General features: G+C 42.4%; 1 protein-coding gene and 1 long non-coding RNA gene across 4 annotated transcripts in view; one reads left to right on the top strand and one right to left on the bottom strand.

Moving 5' to 3' along the window:
• Window positions 1–21,844, bottom strand: part of GNPTAB (N-acetylglucosamine-1-phosphate transferase subunits alpha and beta) — an 80,126-nt gene that overhangs the window by 2,220 nt on the left and 56,062 nt on the right. For all 3 annotated transcript variants that reach the window (XM_024732106.1, XM_024732107.1, XM_024732108.1), the window contains 12 exons: window positions 21,316–21,495; window positions 20,925–21,095; window positions 19,242–19,365; window positions 17,943–18,146; window positions 16,158–17,263; window positions 13,897–14,096; window positions 13,458–13,677; window positions 12,667–12,780; window positions 8,465–8,550; window positions 8,122–8,220; window positions 4,572–4,739; window positions 1,110–1,200 (listed from right to left, as the gene is read on the bottom strand). In XM_024732106.1, coding sequence (XP_024587874.1) covers window positions 1,110–1,200; window positions 4,572–4,739; window positions 8,122–8,220; window positions 8,465–8,550; window positions 12,667–12,780; window positions 13,458–13,677; window positions 13,897–14,096; window positions 16,158–17,263; window positions 17,943–18,146; window positions 19,242–19,365; window positions 20,925–21,095; window positions 21,316–21,495 — 2,763 coding nt within the window. The remainder of the gene's footprint in view (window positions 1–1,109; window positions 1,201–4,571; window positions 4,740–8,121; window positions 8,221–8,464; window positions 8,551–12,666; window positions 12,781–13,457; window positions 13,678–13,896; window positions 14,097–16,157; window positions 17,264–17,942; window positions 18,147–19,241; window positions 19,366–20,924; window positions 21,096–21,315; window positions 21,496–21,844) is intronic.
• LOC112391013 (uncharacterized) lies at window positions 46–8,089 on the top strand. The gene is made up of 3 exons (XR_003001385.1): window positions 46–697; window positions 1,475–1,786; window positions 7,742–8,089. It is a non-coding gene; the product is annotated as an uncharacterized LOC112391013 (long non-coding RNA).

Genomic DNA, 21,844 nt, shown 5'->3' with positions numbered 1-21,844 from the left:
CCCCCTCGCCCTGCCTCTCTGGTCCACAATTCTCTGCAGGTATAAATGACAGCAGAGAAAGACCCTCCTGTTCCTTCCATGGCCACCAGCTGCTCCTTTCAGCCAGTGTCCCTCTCCTCCCCCATCGCAGGCCAGCACACAGCTGACTCACAGGTTCCTCGCTGGACCTCCGTTCTAAAGGCAGGTACAATCTGTTTTAAGATTTTTTTCCTAAGATTTTTACTTGCCAAGAACAATGGCAACAAGACCAAGAGGAAGGTTTCTTTTCCGTGGGAAGTGGATGAAGGTTAAATTGCCATCCTGCTCGCCTGTCAGACCTTTATTTCCTGAGTTTCCTTCCATCTGCAGCACGAAGCCCAGGGCTATTTATCCTAAAGCTCTCAGTTCTAGGGCCGCCGCCCCACGCCCGGCCTCCTCATTGTAAGTAAACTCAGTGTAAGCTTCCCATCCTGACAGCCAGAAAAGCTCCACTTGAGAGTCACCTGGAATGAGGCTGAGGCAGGTTCGCCTGCCCGGCACAAGTCGGTCAGCCCAGGCACCCGTCCCTTCCTTCCAAATCCTTTCTTTTCAGAGCATCTCACACCTGCTGTGGCCTAATGAGGACTCTCTTATGACCTCACAAATCTCCCTCTGACTTCTGGGAGGTGGCTGTGTGTGCGCCTGTGTGGGGATGAACTCCCAGCAGCTCAAAGGAAATGTAAGTGGGAGACCGGCCGTGTGCCCTAGCCAGGCACCGTCAGCAGAACAGGGGGAGGCCTGAAGATAAGACGCTGTGGCCACTAGTTTGGAAAGATTAACAGAAAATTAGTGTCAGATGCAGATTCGAGGTGGTTTTTTTGGTTTAAAATAGTTTGACTTGCAGACTTCAGGCTAAAACTGAAAAGCTCTATTTATTGAGCTCCAGGTACAAAGAATACTGGTTATAGATTTAGAAGATAAATGGGGAAAAAAAAGGCGATAATGACTGTTGCCTGAATATTTAACATGAGTATAAGCCAACAGGAGAAATAAACATTTTCTTCTTATGAATTTATATCATTTTCTTAAAAACATCAGATTAATGATACCAAGAAATACTGTTTGACATCCACATAAAATATATCACTTACCTGTTCAGCAAAAAATGAGAATACAGTAAATATAATCAATGTTGCTAGCACACAATGAGTCCAGAACTTCAATTTGTCTCGATACACCCTCCTGTTCAGAGAGAAAAGAAGGAAAATATGTAGTTATGTGTAGGGTTTAACTATCATTACTTAGTAAAGCTACTAGTTTAGCAAAAACAATGTCTGGAGGCAATTCTGAAATGTTAACATAATTATACATTTCCCACCTGAGTTCAGATTTTCATTGTTATAGTAAATATTGGAATTAGTAAAAGTTACCCAGGCAGGGGAGGACTTCAAAAGAAAATTAGAATTTTTAACAAATTAAACAAAATCCCCTCTTCCATTCATTTGTATTTGCTCAGTCACCCAACCAACACCTCCTGTGGATAGAGCAAGGTGACAAGGAGAAGTCCCTGCTCTAAAGTATCTGCAAACCTGGGGAGGCGCTGACGTGCAGACAACTAGCCATCACACACGTGGACAGAAATATCTGTTATCAAAAGCAGAGTCTTGTGGGAAAGCACCACAGAGGTGGGGACACTCCATTTGAGCCTTGAAGTGGGGAAGGAGAGCCTGTGGCTGAGAAAGGGGATGAGCGTCAGCAGCCGCTGCAAGCTGCGTCCTGCTCAACTGAGCCAAGTCTGCACGAGGGACACTTGGCCACGGAGAAGCAGGTAGGTGTAAACTACAGCTGTTCTGGAAAACCATGCAATAGCATTTGGACATAATACTCTGTGGTAAGGGGGATGATATACAGCATGTGCGTGTGTGTGTGTCACAAACGGGGTGCAAATGGTGGCCGTGTGAAGGATGGATGTCAAAGCAGGTGGCCAGAGGCAGGCAATCCGGTCAGTCTGGGCAGAGAAAAGAATGAGGGCTGTACTAGGGCAGTGAGAATGGAAGGCATGAAGCAACAGAAGAGACATACTGAGGGTGGGATCAACTGGCCTAGGAGATAAATGGGAGTACAGCAGTTTCATCACTTGTAATTTGGAAATAATAATTTGTTATGAAGATTAAATAAATGCTTAACATAAGGCTTAGAAGATAGGCTACGCTAACAACTGCCAGGTTTAGGCCTCTGTGCTGAGTTCCAGGCTTATTCACACCTGCCTGGTAGTGGGCATCTCTACTCTGAGTCACATATTCCAAACGGTACCCTGCCCCGCACTGTTCTTCCTCCTCTGTTTCCTACGTTAAGAGGATCAAAAACCAGCTCAGTGAGTTCTAACGTCTACAGTATCATTCAGAATCTGTGTAATTTGAAGAGCTAAGAAGCCACAGGCTGTGACACAGCTAATGAGTTGCCCAGAGAACCCTGTAACAGGGGAGCTGAGCTCCCCTCAGCCAGCCATGCACTGAGCACCTACTATGCACCAGGGATGCAAGTGGACTCGGACAGGGAGAGCCAGTCTCTGCCCCGACAAGGGCTCACAGTCTACAAGGAGCGACAAGCACACCACATGGACTGCTCTAAGTGCAGAAGCTGCTCTTCCCGAGAAAGGGACAGGAAGAAAGCCACTGCAGGAAACCAGGGGAAGTTGACAGAGACTCAGGAGTGCAGGATCACGAAAGGAAAGTGAAGGAAGACGTTTCTATCGGGTTGGCCAAAAAGCTCGTTCAGGTTTTCTTCCGTAATGTGGAAAAACCAGAAGGAACTTTTTGGCCAGCCCAACAGAAGCAGGGCGGCTGAGGAAGAGGAAGCCCCCGGATCAGCAACCTGATTCACCTCATCTGTACAACACAGAAATCAAAGCCCTCTCCAGCTACTCTTAGACCCACTCCTTTCTTATTCAGTGGGCCCTTGAAGGTGAATTTAGTCACGAACTGGATTTGTGGGGACTGACAGCTGGAACCGTCCAAAGATCTTTTTCCTCTGAGCTAAGACAAAGTGAAAATGGTGAGAAGCCGTTCCTTGCCATTGCTAGAAGACAAGTTATTTAGTAACAACTTCTCCTTATGAAAATGAGAATATGTACATAGTAGCAATACACATGCTAATTGTCTCACTTACCCGACTGCAAGACACCAAAGAGCTCTACCTGCCAAGGTCTGCTAATTTCCTCTCTCAAATCTCTGCCAATTGTATCTACTGCTTCTCTTTATTCCCTGGGCCATGTCCTTGGTTCACACCTTGACCATCTGTTTCCAGGACAAGTGAAATGCTTACTGCTTGTCTCTCTGCCTCAAGTTCCCAGACAACACTGCCTTACTCCAGACGCCTTCCTCACCAGTTCACCCCGCAAGCACTGTTAGTTATCTTTCCAAATCGTGAACTCTGATGAGACAGACATCTAAAAAAGTCTCTCCTGGGAACCCCTATTCTCTAAAGCAAGATGTCTAACTCAGATACAGCCCTTCACAATTTCTCCTTTCCCTCTCCACAGCACTGTCTTCTGGAAAAGTCATTTTCATAATTCAAAACCAAGTCCAAATGTCGCCGTCCTGTCATAGAACTAGCTGCTTCCTCCTCTGTACTCTGAGAGCACTGAAGCCTACCTAGTCACGTCCTCCGTGTCACGGCTGGTTCGCTGGCTTCTGGTGAAGGCCGGCGCAGTGTCCCTTCCGTCTTGCACAGGCAATACCACACCTAACTGGCCTCACTTTACTGCACGGCACAGCCCTGTGTCAAGCAAGTCTGTCGGCACCATTTTCCCAACAGCATTTGCTCACTTCGTATTTCTGTATCACATCTTGGTAATTCTTGCAATATTTCAAAGTGCTTCATTATTATGTTTGTCACGGTGATCTACGATCAATGACCTTTGATATTACTACAACTTGCTGAAGGCTTAGATGATGGTTAGCATTTTTAGCAAATATTTTTAAATTAAGGAATGTACTTTTTTTTAGATATAATGCTATTGCACATTTAATAGACTATGACACAGTCTGAACATAACTTTTATGTGAACTGGGGACGGCAGTGGTCTGGAACCGAACCCGCAGTATCTCCGAGGCTTTGCCCCTGTTCATAGTGCCTGGTGTGGCGGGCAGGCAAGGGGTCAAAAATTTCCCTAAATTGAAAGATAAAATGATCTTTCTAATGAAGTGCTGGTAGTAAAAATCAAAGAAGGAAACATTCTAAAGCAGCTTTGGAATACAGTGGAACGAACGTGCGGAGGGTCAGGAATCGGGCTGGACTTGCCACTTGTCAGCTACTCCACCTTGAGCAAATCCCTCACTTCTGTTACTGTGCTCTCACCTGTAACGTGGCAACAAGAGTAGCACCTTTCATTGTAAAGAGTCAATATACTGCCCAGCAGGTACTCAAGAAACAGGGCAGCCACTCTGATGGCAGTCATGACGAATAAGGCTCAGAAAGTGTGCTCAGCCAGTGAGCTCAATAAAAACTATACGTGTATTTTACAAAGAAAGCAAATAACACAGTAAAGAAATTTCATCACTCTAAAAAAAGAAAAATACACATATGTACGTATATGAAACAGGAAAACTTACCATTCCTGCAGCTCATGCATATGAAGGAAACGGTTTCGATACTCCCTTGGCAGCTCAAACTGGGATGGGATGGGGAACACGGATTCGTAGAAGTCCCTGAGGACAGCCTTCACTGTCTGGGCATCTTTATGATTGTGGTCAATGTTGTCATTCAGGCAAACAAACTTCCTGGAAACGAGAGAGACCCAGGGTTATGACTGGTTATCATAAGGATGATCCTTACCTAACAAAAGAAGTGTGGATTCCAAATATATTTTAAATGGACTTATGTCCCAAGCTGTTGCATTTACTGATATGATTCTCTAGGGGAATAATGTTCTGTAAAATTTTTCTTTAGATATTCCTCTCCTGTAAAACAAAAAGAACTAGGGATGATAATTTTGAATGTGCCTTCTAGCTATGGGAGTAAATTATTTTAATTTCTATTTGGCATGTCCCTGACTGAAGCATTCTGTTAGCATCCAGGGAAAAACTACTAAATGCCTACAACTGAGTTCTCTGAACTGATACAGTTACATTACTAAGAGCAGTCCTGTAGATCACTGCGATAGAGACGGTTCCTTATAGCTATAGATTTTATGAGATTGATGACGACTTCTTAACATGTCTCCAACCAGGCTGTAAGAGGCTAGAGTTCCAGCAAAAAGTAGGTTACAGTGGTGCTTCCCTACTTGTTTCAGGTTCCCTTCCCGGCAAAAGTCACTAAACTGAGGGCCCATTAAAACAGTAGGTAGGGATAACACCACTTTTGAAGTACATTTAATTTTAATTTTTTTTTTAAAATTTTATCAAGTCTAATAAAGCCCTCAGATCCTACTACCAACTTACAGGAAATACAGGGGACAGAGGAACACGTTAAACAACTGGGAGGCAATCAGAAACGTCCAAAGTTCAGGAAATCTACAGAATATATAATCTGATTTCTTCATATACACATGCAAACATTTATATGGTTTAAAAAAAAGAGATGGGAAACGTATGGACTTAATTGCAATGAATTAACTTGATACCATTTCAAACCAACAAAGTTAAAAAACAAATGCTTATAAAAGACAACAGAGGAGAAAAGTCTGCTTATTGAAGATGAGTGATGAGTAAGTGAAAGTTCATTATCCTATCTCTTCTCTAAAGTTGGGGAAGTTTAAATTAAAGGATATTAAAGAGTTATGTCAACCAAATACAATGCATGAGGCTTGACTGTTTCCTAGATTAAAAACAAACAACAGCTGTAAAGGGCATCTAGATGCAACTGGTGAAGTCTGAATATAGACCATCTATTAGATGGTATTATTTTAGTCAGTGTTAAGGTTCTTGGATATATGTTAGTGGTCCTGTGGTATAAAGGAGAATGACTCTGTTTAGAAGATGTGCTAAACACTACTGAGCCTGTGCTCTACAGCCCGTGCTCCGCAACAAGAGAAGCCACCGCAATGAGAAGCCCGCGCACCGCAAAGAAGAGTAGCCCCCGCTCGCCACAACTACAGAAAGCCCACGCCCAGCAACGAAGACCCAATGCAGCCAAAAAAAGAAGACATGCTAAAATAATGAGGGGTAAAGGGTTTAGCAAACAAAACAAAAACCAAACTTATGTGTTTTTGTGTTCATACAGAGAGATGAAGAGAGAGAGCAGACAGACATGAAAAATGCTGAAAATTTAAAAGTCTGAGCTAAGGGTTTATTGTAATATTTTTTTCAGTTTTTCTGTATCTTCAAAATTTTTCAATAAGTTGGGAAAAGTTAAAGAAGAAAGTATATGTATGAGACAAAGAGTATGTGTAGACACAGGGTAACTAAAGCAGACCTTGCTGGGTGCCCAGCAAACACTCCCTCTCCTTCCTATGAGAACTTGCATTTTGCTCTGTATTTCTCCCCCATGAGCTGACTCAAAAGGTAGGCAACCGCACCCCAACCCAGAGTCAGCTTCTGGCTAGCGTAAGTGAATCCCTCCCCTTCACGGTGACTGGTATAGAAATGGGGGAGGGAACAACACACAACACACAGGAAGGGACAGTCCCCGATAGCCTCAGAACTTGGCTATGTCTGCAGGGACATTGGAGCTGCTGCCGCTGCCCTATGCTCCAGCCTGAGGATGAAGCCAACACAGGCAGGAAGGGAGAAGGGCAGCAGAGCCCAGATACTGCCTATCCTAGATTCCCTGTTAATGCGATAAACCTGTTCTTAAAGTGTAAGTCAGTCAGAAGGCTGGTTTTCCACTCCTGACTTAAAAATAACAGAACAAGAGTTAAAAATGATAAAATCTGTTCAGGGTTATAGGACGTATCTGGGCCTGGCAGACACTGCTGGAAAAGCCTGTCTTGCCTTGGGTCTTTTCAGCAAAACCCTATCCCTTTAAGTATCATGAAGATGTCTGTGAATCCTCTCGCCCAACAACTTTCAAACTGGCACAAGACGTAAAAGTATAGGGTACAACTAAAAGCTCTAAATTCTCCATTGGTCTCACTATAGATCACCAAGGACTGAGCAAGCACGTCGATAGAATGGGGGAAGCAAAAAGCAAGTACTGAAATTGGCTCTTAAGGTTGTTTTTGTTTTTTTATATTTGAGCAGGGCATTCCAAGAAGGGAACAGCATGTACAAAAAGAGCTGCAAGCTGGCTGGTTCTTAATTATTGTGGCTTATTGTTTGCTTAGCTTGTGGGAAATATTATTTTGTAGGAAATATTTTATGAATATACTACATAAGTATTAAAAATATTTTCATTTTTCTTAAAATTCCATATTCCCCCCTGCCCAAAAATCAAGAATGGAATTTTAAGAAAAAATGCCATGGCCCAAAAATCAAGAATGGAATTTTAAGAAAAAATGCCATGGCTTTAAAATGCCCGGAAATTTTACACCTCTGATCATGTATAATTAAGATCATGATTTAAAAGAGATAAAACTGAAAACTTCCAAAAGCATTTGAAAAACTCAGATGAAAATATTCAATTTCATAAGCCAGAGAAACTACTGAAACACCTATTTCCCACTAAAGTTCAAAACTTATATCGAACTAGGGCAACTGTTAGGGGGCCAGGCTGGAAATTTTCAAGGTTTATGTAAACCTGAACATTGAATTTATCCCCAAAGAATGACTGCAGTTTACTGGATTTTCACATTTATGGTAGCATTCCTTTTTCCTCAGAAGCTAATTTGAACTTTGAATTGCAGGTCTAACCACCAAAACAACTTCTCTGGTAGCACCTTTTTAGAAATGCTCTGAGAGTGCTAGCCGTCTGGCCTCACCTCCCTGATGATGCTGTCCGCCCCTCAGCCCAGCCCTCAGCCTCACTGAACAGTCCTGTCACTGGACTCTGAGATGTCCGTGCTAGTCCCTGTGCGCGCGGGGCCCGATCTCAACTCACAACTCCCATCCCTCGGTTCAAACACTACCTCTACCGTTAGACATTTCCGTCTGCTCCAAACAGAAATAAGCCACTCCCGTCTCTCCAGTCCTACTGCTTTTTTTCCTCCATACTTTCTATTCAATTGCACTGTGAACCTAACATGTTCTAAATTAAAAACAACGACAACAACAACAAAAACAGTACCTGGGGTTTTTTCTTATGTCATCCAACTGGCCAACCACATGAGAAACATTGGTACGAATCATCTTAAAAGCAATTTCTTCTTCTCCCATGATTTCAAATCTAATATCAAAACATATTTAAAGAGTTTAAATATTTATGTGGATATGTAAAATAAAATTTCAATAAGAAAAGCATTTTATAAAACTTTAAAAAAATCATCCTTGGAATGACTTAATTTTTCCATATTACTAAAAATCTCACATAAATTTCAAAGAATGCTTAATAGATAAACTATGGTAAAATTATGAAAATACCACTCATAATTATCCTTAAATTAAACAGAGTAAATGTATGTAGTACTTACCTATATTTGTTTTTGTCCTTATACGCTTTGTGGATTCTATCAGTTACTGGTTTACAGTTGGTTACTAGACTTTTAGTGACTGGTGGCTGCGAGAAAATACAGACATTACATCAGGGCAAAGACTAGCGTGAGGCCACTGAAGCATTCATCTCAGGTGCAAAATTTAAGGGGGCACAGAAAGACTCAGTAATTAAGATGACTAGTTTTCTTTTTTTTTTTTTTGCGGTACGCGGGCCTCTCACTGTTGTGGCCTCTCCCGTTGCAGAGCACAGGCTCTGGACGCGCAGGCCCAGCGGCCATGGCTCACAGGCCCAGCCGCTCCGCGGCATGTGGGATCTTCCCGGACCGGGGCACGAACCCGTGTCCCCTGCATCGGCAGGCGGACTCCCAACCACTTCGCCACCCAAGATGCCCAAGATGACTATTTTAATGTAATATTCTTAAAAATCAAATTGGCATACTATGGCCTGCATGCTATTGCCTGTTATTGTGAATAAAGTTTTATTTTAATCACACATTACTACACACTATCTGTTAAAAGTCTTATAAGTGATTGCTATAATTTTTTCAAAATGAAAATAAATTTCGAAGATAAACTGTAATGAAGTGGTCTATATGATACTCATAAGCTAAGCTGTCATTCTTATAGTCTAATTAGAAAATACTTTATCCTGTGTGTAATCACAGTTAATTACAGTAATGAAGCCAACACCTTGGCTAAGAGTTTACTCGAGTAATGTTAACTAATGCCGTCTGTATAATTAGTACTTATGCTCTAAACAGCTTTATTTGCATAAGCCTCAAGACTAACTTATAACCATTAGCAAAGAAGCCCCTACTTACTTAATCCTTAGCATTCAAAGATATTTGCTGATTCTAAACCTCATGCCAGATATTTGGTAAAACTGTAAAATACTCTAATAGATGAATATGTGTGCATTTCTTTAAAAAAAGCCCTAAAATCCCTCAAGAACCTTTCATCATGCCTGTAAAAGGGAAAGATGAATAACTGTTTTCTACACATAGATCATCTTCCTTAGAAAAGAACACTCTTCTCTAAGTTCTATACAAGTGCAAGGGGTTGGTAATTGTAAAATCTTACTAGGAAACCAAAGTTTATAGAGAAGGAAAGACAGACAAGTGACAGGACGGATGTGGAGATACAGATGGTGAAAGACAAGTCTGGAGCGAGCACTGAAACAGGCTGAGCCACTCGCAAAGCTCCCCGGACCTGGGGTGACGTCAGCAGCCTCCAAGGCAACCTGTCAGTATGATCACAGTGTGGTCCCGAAGAGAGTAAAGACCAGAGAGGCCTGGTCCAGGGTAGAGGCTGAGCGGAGATGGTTTAGGAGCCCAGCACACTTTCTCCTTTCTTCCTCCTCTGTCCAGTGCTCTGGGTTTGCCCACCAAGAAGATACCAGAAAAGACAAGTCAGGGCAGCCTGGAACCCTCAGCTCACTGTTCCCCTCCTGGAGAAAGGGTGTACCCAGATGTCTGATAACTGGTAGAACTTTATTTTGACAAATACATTAAAAAAATGTTTAAACCAGGACACTGACCTCTGGATGATTTAGAGTTGATTATATTAGCTTTGTTGGGGTAACTCCAAATTGGGGGAAAACAGAAAAGAGCTTTATCATTGTTTGAAAAGTCCTAAAACTGAGAATGTCTTTTAGCCTATGCAATCTACTTTCTTTTTTTTTTCACTTTGATTCTATTCTCTCTGGAGGCAGGGAACACACCTACAGTGATTACAAATGTGCCTTTTTCATCATTAAGAACACACTTGTAAAGAACTACTAACATCTCTGTGTAACAGTCTGGGTCTGACAAAGCATTTTTACTGGATTGTGCCAAAGACCCAGAAGAAGCTGCTGCAGCTCACAGACAAGCTGCCATTGTCCTATCAGCCTGACTGCGCATCAGCTCCACGCGAGGCCTCCCGAGAACCCACAACCCAGAACTCGTCTCCACCTGCTGATTCATGCCTGCTTACCCCACTAGAGGAAAATCCCTTAGGGCTGACACCAGGTCTTATACCTCTACCTCAGTTTTGTAGATTTCATAGTTTTAAGTTTTAGAATATTTAGAGAACTGGCTTTAAGTGACACATTTGTATACAAACCCATGTCATATGCTAAACTAACCAACACATGATCAGCAATACTTACAGTTTGTCTACGGGTTCCTAAAGCTGCTGGGCTGCCCCTCACACTGTCTCCTCATGAGGGAGCTTCCCAGGACCCTCCGAGAACACAAGTGAGAAATACCATCCCTGCCGTGTGCAATGAATGCCAAACAAATGACTGCCTTCTTTCAGGAATCAGATTTTTAACTGATTCATTACTCTTCTCTACATTCATTTACAAACATCTGCAGTTAATTATAGGGCTTGAACATTTGCAAGATGGTCAGTTTTTTAAAAATACACGTTATTATGCTTATGAAAGTGTAGTCTATTCATTATAGAAAATATGGAAAATACTAGTGTGAAAAAACGATATTAAGAACTACCTATGGGGCTTCCCATGGTGACTCAGTGGTTAAGAATCCGCCTGCTAATGCAGGGGACATGGGTTCAAGCCCTGGTCCAGGAAGATCCCACATGCCGCAGAGCAACTAAGCCCCTGCGCCACAACTACTGAACCCAAGTGCCACAACTACTGAGCCCGAGTGGCATAACTACTGAAGCCCACGCACCTAGAGGCCATGCTCTGCAACAAGAGAAGCTACCCAATGAGAAGCCTGCGCACCGCAACAAAGAGTAGCCCCTGCTGGCTGCAACTAGAGAAAAGCCCACGTGCAGCAACAAAGACCCAAATGCAGCCAAAAATAAAAATAAATTTATATTAAAACTACCTATGTTATTAAAAAAAAAGCCAGACACAAGACTGCACGCTGCATGATCTAAAAAAAAAAAAAAATATATACACACACACACACACACACACACACACACAAATGGACTATTACTCAGCCATAAAAAGGAAATGAAATTGAGTTATCTATAGTGAGGTGGATGGACACAGTCTTTCATACAGAGTAAAGTCAGAAAGAGAAAAACAAATATCATATGCTAACCCACAGATATGGAATCTAAAAAAAAAAAGGTCTGAAGAACCTAGGGGCAGGACAGGAATAAAGACGCAGACGTAGAGAATGGACTTGAGGACACGGGGAGAGGGAAAGGTAAGCTGGGATGAAGTGAGAGAGTGGCATGGACATATATACACTACCAAATGTAAAACAGATAGCTAGTGGGAAGCAGCTGCATAGCACAGGGAGATCAGCTCGGTGCTCTGTGACCACCTAGAGGGATAGGTTACGGAGGGTGGGAAGGAGATGCAAGAGGGAGGGGATATGGGGATATATGTATATGTATAGCTAATTCACTTTGTGATAAAGCAGAAACTAACACACCATTGTAAAGCAATTATGCTCCAATAAAGATGTTAAAAAAAAGAAAAAACTACCTATAATTTAACCTACTGTCATTTCATTAATTTTGGGAATATGTGTGAAGGTATCAGGAGTTTTCCATAGTTCAAACTGTATTCTGTATATGGCAGTACCCATTTTCTCCCCACCTAATTTTATTTTATAAACATTCTTCCATATATATCAGTAAAAATTAACTGTAAGCATCACATAATGGCTGTATTATATCCTTGGTCCATCAATTCTAAATGCACTTTTTTTTTTCCACATTATCATTTCTCTGAAGCTGGGATGCATCTTACAGATATCAACAGTCTTCCAAGCATTTCAGCCAAATGCTACTCCGATATACTTGTGTATAGATCATCCACTGCCCCTAGTGGTAAGATCCAGAAAGTGCCAGCATCAAAGCAACTGAGCTTTGATGAAAGATGGGATTCCATTTGATGTTTAACCTCAGGATCGTTCTCCCAAGCCAGTGAGTATACTCTGGCGCTATCTTCCGCTATCCTTAGTGAATGGGATGTCTGCTTATAGAATATAAGCAAGTAATCTCAGTATTAGCTTAACATCCATTAGGGAGGAAAAAAAGATATTCCAAAGAAAAATATGAATGATTCTGGATTATCTGTGCTACTGACTTCCACCAAAGACCTATAAACAGAGCCTGCTTCTAGTTTTTCAAGTGCTCTACAGAAATGATGTAACTAACACCCGATAAGGATATACTTTCTACTTTACATAAAAGAACCCATGGCACTCACCAGATTGGGATCATAGTACGCTTCTTGAGTTGGTGGGATGTTGTTTAGCTGAGTGATGTTAGCAGGAAGCATTTTCGAACAATTTATTAACACGTGTTCCAGACCTGTTAAGTCCTAACAAAACAAAAATAAAAGGATAAACCTATATACATTACAAGTAACAACTGTGGTTTTAAAAACAAAAATGTTAAAGTCACCAAAATTTAAGCGTTATCGTCAAAGAGGGTTTGACTATATGATTCTTAAAGACACCCTAAAAAGAGCAGAATGAAACAATACAAATAACTCATGTTTGTCTCAAAGTAGAACATACAGGCCTGCAAGGCACCGTTTTACACAAGGTGGTCCACGGGATCACCAGATGGGTGTCCTGCAGCTGGATTCATCTTGGAGCTCTCCATTAGTGAGTGTCCTACTCCTGGGACTAAAGGATGCCATGACAGAAGGGGCTCTGCAACACCGTGGGCCTGGCTAAGATCTCCACTCGGCCACACCTGAAGGCCCTGAATGAGCTTGACACGAGAATCTTACCTGCAGGTATGGTCTGCCTCGTCTCCAGACAATACAATTACAATCCCTACTGAAAGCCTAAAAAAAGTAATCTTATAAAATATGAACTTCAAATTTGATTTTAATCCTGGCATTTAAAATGGACTAGTTGTGAACCCCCTCATTAAATATGAAGAATTACTTGTACTTGCATTCCATTGAAGTATGTAGGGGAAAGAGAGAAAGTATCAAAAGTTTCATTCAAAATGTCATTAAGTTTAGGGGAAAAAAAATGACAATACCTGCAAACTTAAAGGCAGGTCGTGAATTCTGGTAGCCAGCGTGCGGATTTCTCTGTCAGATAAGACACCAGATTGGTCTGTGTCAACTTCATCAAAAACCTGAGATATGTTCAGTGGCTGAACTGCACTCATGAGATAATAAAAATAAGAGAAGGCAAACTGCATGTCCTCAGAGTGGCGCACTTTGTGAAATGACGTCTTGTCAAATTCTTCAGGGAACCTGTCCAAATGTAGCATACCATAAGATCTGGATATTTAAAATATATACAGTACCTAACACTTGTGGAGTCAGAATCTTCCTTCCCACTTATATAGATAATACCTTCGACATACTAGTCATCAAGTGTTAGAGCCATAAACGCAGCATAGCAAGGATGTAAACTTCAAGCAGCCTTGGCTCTGTACACACACAGACAACTCAAACACAAGCAAGACTTACATGTCTTGCAGTTCTTGCATAACTATTCGGTCGATCATGTGAGGCATGTGTGCAGGGACTTTCCGAGACGTGAATCCAAACTTGCTATTTAGAATTTTGTTTACATATCGGAGGGAATCTGCGAACGTATCTTTTAGTTGCCTCCCTGTGTGTTTGCTCTCAGTAAAGTATGCCAGTTGTGTCTTCAGTGACTCTTCTTCCTGAAAAGAGAATTTCACACAACACAGCACTGTGTTTAGTGCACAGGTGCCCTGTGCTAACAAGAGACAGAGGTACTACTTTATGTCACGTGGTAATAACTAGTCACTAACTGTCCTGAGGGGCAAATGAAACGAGCACTAACAGGTCTCCTCAAGCATCCTAACATCAGGACAAAACTGGATTTCAGTGAAAGTATCGCCGACATCGGCTTGAGAACGACAGCTGTGGGGTGGAGGTCTGCTTTTAGGGTACTCTTTAAGGACTAGTCATTGATCATGAGATTTCATAGCCAATTTCAATGCAATATTTAATTGATTTACAATAAATTTGATAGTGCTTTCAGTATCAAGTTATTTCTACTGGTGACATCAAAGCAGCAAGTCCCTTGAGTTCTGAACACAAAGACTAGAATACAAAATTTGTTTCACCATATAGTAGTGTTAATATTATGAAATGTAAAGAACCCTATCAAAACCAGTAAGAGGCGAAACTGAATGAATGGGCAAAGAATATTGGCAAAGAACCTGGACACACTTTACAGAAGATGAAATATTTTTGCTTCTCAAACTGATGAAAATATAGATGCTATTAACTGCTGTTGGTTAGTCCTGTGGAGAAACAAGCACGCTTGCATACTGTTTGTGGAAGGAGGAAGGGGTGCAATATTTAAGAAAGACAGTTAAATTTTATACGCAATAGACCCTTTAACCTAGCAATTCTACCTACAGAAATAAAACTTCCTCAAGAGTAAGATATATGTACAAGAATATTTATTGCAACATTAGGTATTTGTACTTGCAAAAACACTGAACACAACTTACAGCTGTTAAAAAAAAAACAATGGCAATTTGCCCACATACTACCACATCAAAGGCAACTGCAGAGTAATATATATAACTTCACTGCTGCGAAACAAACTATATAGTATGTCTGCATATCTATAGAAAAATACTGGAAGAATACCCACCAAACTACATATTCATAGTGACTGTCTCAAGTAAGGAGATTAAGGAAGGGAGGAGAAAGATCTTTCCCTTTTTTTTTTTCTGCTTTTTTTGTCTTTTGCATTGCTTGCGATTTTTACCATTAGCCTATAGTGCTTTTGCAACTTAAAAAGCAGGGAGCGGGGGAGAATGAGGAAATCAATGTAGGCAAGAACTCTGCAGCCCCTTGCTTAACAATTAGTAAATGCTACCATGGCAGGGACAAGATACTTCCTGAAGACCATGAGAGGAATGAGACAACGCCCCTCTTCATCACTTTCCCCCAGCCTAACATCCACTCACGTTTGTGCTTTGGTCACGATCCAGCCCCACCCTTCCAAGGTCAGCTCACAGGGCATGTCCTCCTGTATGCCTCCCCCAACACCTCCAGGCAGAGTTTAGGAATCTTCCCTTTGGACTCCTTGTCCATACTTCAACAGACACTTATCACACTGCCACAATTATTTGCCCACAAATCTGTCCTCCCAGCTTGCTCTTTGAGTCTCCAAGAGCAGCAACTGTTCTCACCATCTTGCACTCCCCGGCAGTCAGCACACTGACGGTGCTTGTGAGATGTACAAAGGACCCCAGGGCACCGTGGAGGCCATGGTACAGGAGGGAGAGCGCTGGGCTCACCCTCACCTGCTGTTGTGATGTCAGGAAAGCTAACGAATTTATCTGCCTCTTGGGTTTTTCATTAGTAAAGTTTGAAAAACATGAGATCTGACTGCACGAGGTATTCAAAAGCGTTTTCTGATATCGCAACATGCCAAGTAAAGATACCATCCCTGTTCTACTATGGACTCAGGGTATGCCCCTGGCTAAATCCCTTGCTCATTCACATGAAGGCTGCTTCCTAAACTGCAAAATGGGGACAGTGATAGCAGACCCTTACAAGGTAGTTTTATTGTTAGAATTATTGGGACAATTAAATGAAACCACATAAGAAAAGTACTGAGTCCAGTGGCGGGCACAGGGAAGTACTGAATGAACGGTAGCTATTATTATATCACTACCACTTACAAGGTTATTTATTTTTCCTGAGCATGGGAAACAATAAGGCTGGATGTAACTTACATCAAGAAGATCTTGGAAATACTTTTTCTTCTCCCATGGCAAAAAGCCCAGGTAACTCTCTGTGTAATGCTGCAGTTTTCTTCCAGGTAATACTTCATTACCACCTAGGTAACTGTTAGCATTTTCCTCCATTCTGTTCTTCTCTTGTTCTTTCCCTGTGATTACCTTTTGTGTCTCCCTGTTTTCCAGTGGGAAAATCAGAGATGAGAGCTTTTCTTTTGACACACCTCCACCTCCTACTTTCGGGGTCACAGTTTTGGACCTGAATCTTGCTTTGCTTTCGAAGTCCAGGGGTGGAGTCTGGCTCTGGGAGTGGCCATTCACTGTCATTGTCACTGCTGGAGAAGGCAATAACCCCTGGAATCTTTCAGATGTTCCTAAGCTGCTGGGTAAGATGCTTTTGTGAGCCTGTTTTTCCAGTGGGGCCTGCAAACTGTCATTTCTTTGCTCTGTCATCAGAGGGTGATTTATTGTTAACTTTGCATCCTGTGGGTTCATCAGAAATGACCTCAGCAGGGCTGACTTGGATAGATTGTATCCTTTCATGGTGATGTCTCCGTGTTCTAGCTGCAAATCCAAGTTATTAAGGCTCACCTGGGTCTCTTTTGGAAGGAGTGAAATATTGACCAGTGGAATTTGCACCTCCATTTGGAAACTTCCTGTTGTGTTAACATCGTGTCTTTTGACCTTGGGGAAGCGTTTTTCTTCGGGGATATCCTCAAACAGGATTTCCACCTCTGGAAGAAGAGCTGAGGGGCTAACCAAACTTTGGTAAGACTTCTGGGTCGTAGAATTCTGTTTGGGCTCCTCCCTTGTGTCAACCTCTACTGCTATCTGGATTCTGAACTCTTCATCATTTGTACTTTGAAATGTGAGATTAAAATGTATTGTGGTCGCATTCATTCCACTGTGCATTAAGAGGTGGATGGTTTTCCACTTATTGGCGATAGAAGCATGTCGGATTATTGGGTTGTCACTATAGGCGCCTTCAATTCCCCTTTTGGCTATTTCTGCAAAGCTGAAATAAGGCAGGCATTCACCTTTCGGAATAACATAGTGAGTCTGGTTTGGGAGAAGAGTTACTTTATACAGTTCATGAAAATGATCTAGAGGAAAAAAACACAAACATGATTTTAAAAAAACTACGCATTTTCCCCCTTTTCCTTTAATTCTTAGGGTTTGAGTTTTCATTTTCTAAGAGTGACTTTAAATGGACTTTAAAATCATCAGAAGTTCTAACACAAAAGCTACTGGTATAGGGCTCATTTTTACTTTCTGAAGCAATCACTATTATCGACATGGAATGCTGAGGCTGACTCACTACAGAGACAAGGCACGGTTCAGGACAGCGAATTCCAATGGTCAACTTCCATCTTTTTGTCCATTTGAAAAAAAGACAACTTTCTGACCAAAAGGACCGCCGTTAATAAGCTATCAACAAGATCCAGTATTCAAACCAAGCTTATTTAATGAATTATTGGTCTCCTTTCACTGTTCCCAAATTAAACCTTCACCATGTAAGATAAATCTGCTAAGATAAATCTGCTTACTAAAAAAAAAAAAAAAATCAGACTAGAGCAGTAACAGGAAAAGATGCAGCTTCAGTGTCTCATGTTGTCTAAAGATCTGTGCCCTGTCATAACTCACAACTAGTTTGGATGCAAGGCTGGGAAAGGGATACCTAGAGAATTATTACTTTAAATAACAAAAACGATCCAAAACCCTCTATTTATGAAAGATTGTTACCCCCTTATCCTAAATACGTTTTTATGGCAATAAATATACCTTGCCCACAGTCACCAGCATCAAACCCACAGGATAAGACATTGCAGGCTTGGTCACAGAACTTATCAGCCAGCCAGGAATTTGCACATCCCTGATTGCAGTAAGAGATGCCGCTTATTCCTCCACCGAAATGCCAGGGCTGTCCGACTCCAATGCCCCCGGTGCCCCCACCTCCTCCTACATAGCGACCCGCACCACTGTTACCTGGAGGGAGAGGAGGAAAACAGAATCCTGCTGTGTTTACAGTCTTGGAAAAAAGCCAGTTCCTTATTTCTCAGCTGTGTTTTCAAGACCGATGCATGAATTTCAGTCAGGAAAGGTTCACCCCATTCTTTAACAGAAGATTTTACGTAGCTTAAAAAGAGACAATCTGAAAAGGGGGCATCAGTTGCCAGTGGACTGGGTGTGGGATGACCAGGCCTCGGCACTTACCATCTGTGCAACCCAGAAGTACAGGCCTCAGATGTGCTCAAGGGGGGCACATGTAGATGTGTATGGAGGATCAGATTATTCTGAAGACCGTGACTCTCGGGACTGACAAGAACATGTCCTAACACTGGCAATAAGCTCGTGACCAAGTGTCACTGCTCTGTCCCTGAGCTCTCCGGGTTGCAGAGACTCTCCTGCACGTCTATGTTCTCTCCCTGCAGCGGTTCATATTTTTCAAAAGTGCCTCTGACAGAGCTGACTGAAACACAAGCTTTGTTTCGCCCAACACCTCCCCAAACCTGTTTCCTCAAATGCAGTAGGATGAGAATATCTGTGCACCTACTCTCCTTCTTTTGGTGACTGAGAAATTCAAGTGGATAATGGATGATGCTTTATAAACTGAAAGGCAATAAAGAAATGTAAAAACTTGTTATCCTCAACAAGTCTAAATGTTAGTGTACAAGAAAGGGAGAAGAGATGCTGAGGAGAGATGTTTATTTCTTCTGCATCTCTTTAGTCCCTCACTGACCTGGAGCAGTGTGCTTCTAGGGGCCACTGGCCATGAGCTCCGACAGGAACCAGTGAGAGCAATTCTTACTCTCGAGCTCACATAATTAAGGGTATAACTGATTTTCATATTTTGAATAATAAAAGACACTTTCAAGTGTAGGGTCATGTGGGAAAATGCCCCCAACAATAACAATATGAATAAACTGGGCCACATGGGGACACCAGTCATCACCTCCAAAGAGTCTACGATGATTGTTTCAATACGCGAAGAATGTTTAAGTCACTGTACATGGTTGATAATGACAACAAATGAAAAAAATTCTGTCAACATGGACAAGTTACATTTGAACACACCCTCACCAGAGCAATCACCGCCATCCCAATCACAGGCCGAATTATTACAAGCCTTGTCACAATAGCCGTCTTTAATCCAGGATCCCGGGCAGCCCTCAGCACAGTTTGGCACAGGCCATGTCAAATAAACCTATGATAAAACCAGAGGGAAAATAAAGTGGTTTCTGGTTTCTGACACTTTTTAAAAAAATATTTATTTATTTATTTGGTTGCACACCAGGTCTTAGTTGCAGAAGATGGGCTCCTTAGTTGCAGCTTCCCGGCTCCTTAGTTGTGGCATGCGAACTCTTAGTTGCAGCATGCATGTGGGATCTAGTTCCCTGACCAGGGTTCGAACCTGGGCCCCCTGTATTGGGAGCTCAGCGTCTTAGCCACTGCGCCACCAGGTAAGTCCCCTGACACTTTTTATTCTTAAATTAGGATTCCTTTAACAGAAAAACAAAACAAATTGAGCCTCTGGAAAAGGTCTGCGTTCAGGGCCATCCTGTGGTAGTTTCTCAGTCCTGCCCTGCTGATGGGTCTTACCTGGCACATTTACTCTTTTCTGTTGCTCAAGGAAAGGAGACAAGGACTCAACTTACGGGTCAGTCTTACAACATGGTCTTATAAATGATCTATTTGGAAATAAAGCAGCAACACGCCAGACTTAAATGCGAGTTCGAGAGCGTGCAGGTAGAAAGTGCGCACACAAGTCACTGCTTTTCTGTGACCCTGTTGTCAACTCCTAAGCAGATTCATGCACCGTCTGGTCTCAAGGCTGAAAAGGGGGGGCAGACAAACTCTCAATATCCTTATACACGAGGTCCTGTGATGAATTATCCAGCACAGCATTCTGAGCTGTGAACCTGTCTGCTTTCAAAACAACTCACATGGTACATGGTTGCTTCCTAATTTAAAATCATTTTTGAAAAATGCATTCCCCTTTAAAATCTCCCTATCTCTGCACGGTGCAACTACCTGCAAGGTCTTTCTTCACCTGGTTAACTCCTGTTCTTCCAAGCTCATCTCAGTCCCTATCCCAGTGTGACTTCGCTCTCTGGCGCTCCCACTCCTCGCACCCAGGGCACACCTACTGGCACGGAAATCGCTGTACACAGTCACTGGTTTTGTCTGTCTCCCCTGTCAAGCCATAGCTTGACAGAGTTCTAGAACTTACAAGCTCATGGTGCTAAGTCTCCAACTGATCACTGAACCCTTCTAACAACACTACCAGGGTCTTCCTGTTCCCCCCAATACACAGACAGGAAACCTCGAGGCCAGGTCATCACCCAGGCCAGTGCTACACAGCTGGCACCCATATCTGTGCTCGTGACCACTTTGCCATCCTGCCCCTCAAAGCCAGAGGGAGACCGGCTGCCTCCAATGAAATTTCAGCCCTGTCTTTAAGCACTACTTTGAGCTTTCTATCTTGGGCATTTTGCTGACATGGTAAACACGATTTTGTGTTTCACAGTTATTTGCTTTTTCTGCTGTTGCAATAGCAAATGTAGAGGGTGGGTCCTGGGTGAGAATATAGGGAAGCAAAGTTCCCACTGTAGTTTTCTCACTCCCTGATTGTTAACTTTCCTGAGCTTAACACTCAAAAATGCTTCTTTGATCCAATTTGAATATGGTATATATACTGATTTCCTTATTTCCTGTCTGTAACTTCTAAATGACTTCTAAGCCAGGCATCTCTTAGCTACTCACCTTCTGACCTTTGGAGTGACTGTAAAAATCATCCGGCCAGACATCCTTTCCAAACATGACATCATCATTCAGGTAAATGAACTTCTGGGACAGCCCTTCGATGCGATGGATGTGACTTTCGATAGCAGGTGAACTGAAGGTAGGCAAGTGGCTCAGATTTCGAAAAACATCCTTTTAACAGAAAAAAAAAGAGAAAGAGAGAGAAGGCGGATGAGAGGTTTTTGTCTTGTTTTGTTTTTGGAAAGAAGGGAGGGAGGGAGGCGAATGGAAGGATTAAAGGAAGGTGGAAATGGAGGTGAGATGGGTAAGAGGATGAAATCAGGAACAAGACAAAGAACAGCAAAAGACAGAACAGGAAACCGCAGCCTTGTGACACATGGCGAGTCGCTACCTGGTGTGTGACTATTGTCACTCGAGGATTATCGAGGTTCAGCCAGGATGGGATCTGTCCATTGGTGACAATGAAAATGTTCCGAACCCACGGCGCGTGCCTCTCGATAGATCGCAGTGAGTACCTCAGCTCCTCGTTGTCTTCAAAACGGCTGGCAGAAACGTCTTCATCCTGCTTAGACTGAGAAAAGCATGGGGCACAGAAAGATGTAAAATGCGCCTAAGTCACACCTGCCCCTCCCAGCTGTCCCTTCTGCACTCAGGGAGCGCCAGCAAACTTCCAAAGACCGTGTCCAGCTTTTACACATTACAAAAAATGCAGAACACTCAGCATATTTAAAACAGCACAACAAAAACAGCATTTCTTTCACACATTTTTTGAAGAAAAATTTCTTGGATCTGATTCCAGGTCACTTTCAATTAGTATAAACCAATGGCGGTGACTGGAAAATTAGAGAAGTGCCAATCAAGTCACCTCTCTGTAAGCCCTCTTCCTTCTTCTAATATAGTGACTCATAAATCTTTAATAA

Source organism: Neophocaena asiaeorientalis, unplaced genomic scaffold (genome assembly GCF_003031525.2).
Source record: "Neophocaena asiaeorientalis asiaeorientalis breed wild unplaced genomic scaffold, Neophocaena_asiaeorientalis_V1.1 scaffold418, whole genome shotgun sequence".
Classification (NCBI taxonomy): Eukaryota; Metazoa; Chordata; class Mammalia; order Artiodactyla; family Phocoenidae; genus Neophocaena; species Neophocaena asiaeorientalis.
Note: the sequence above shows the minus strand (reverse complement) of the source record. Positions and strands in the feature narration are given on the sequence as shown.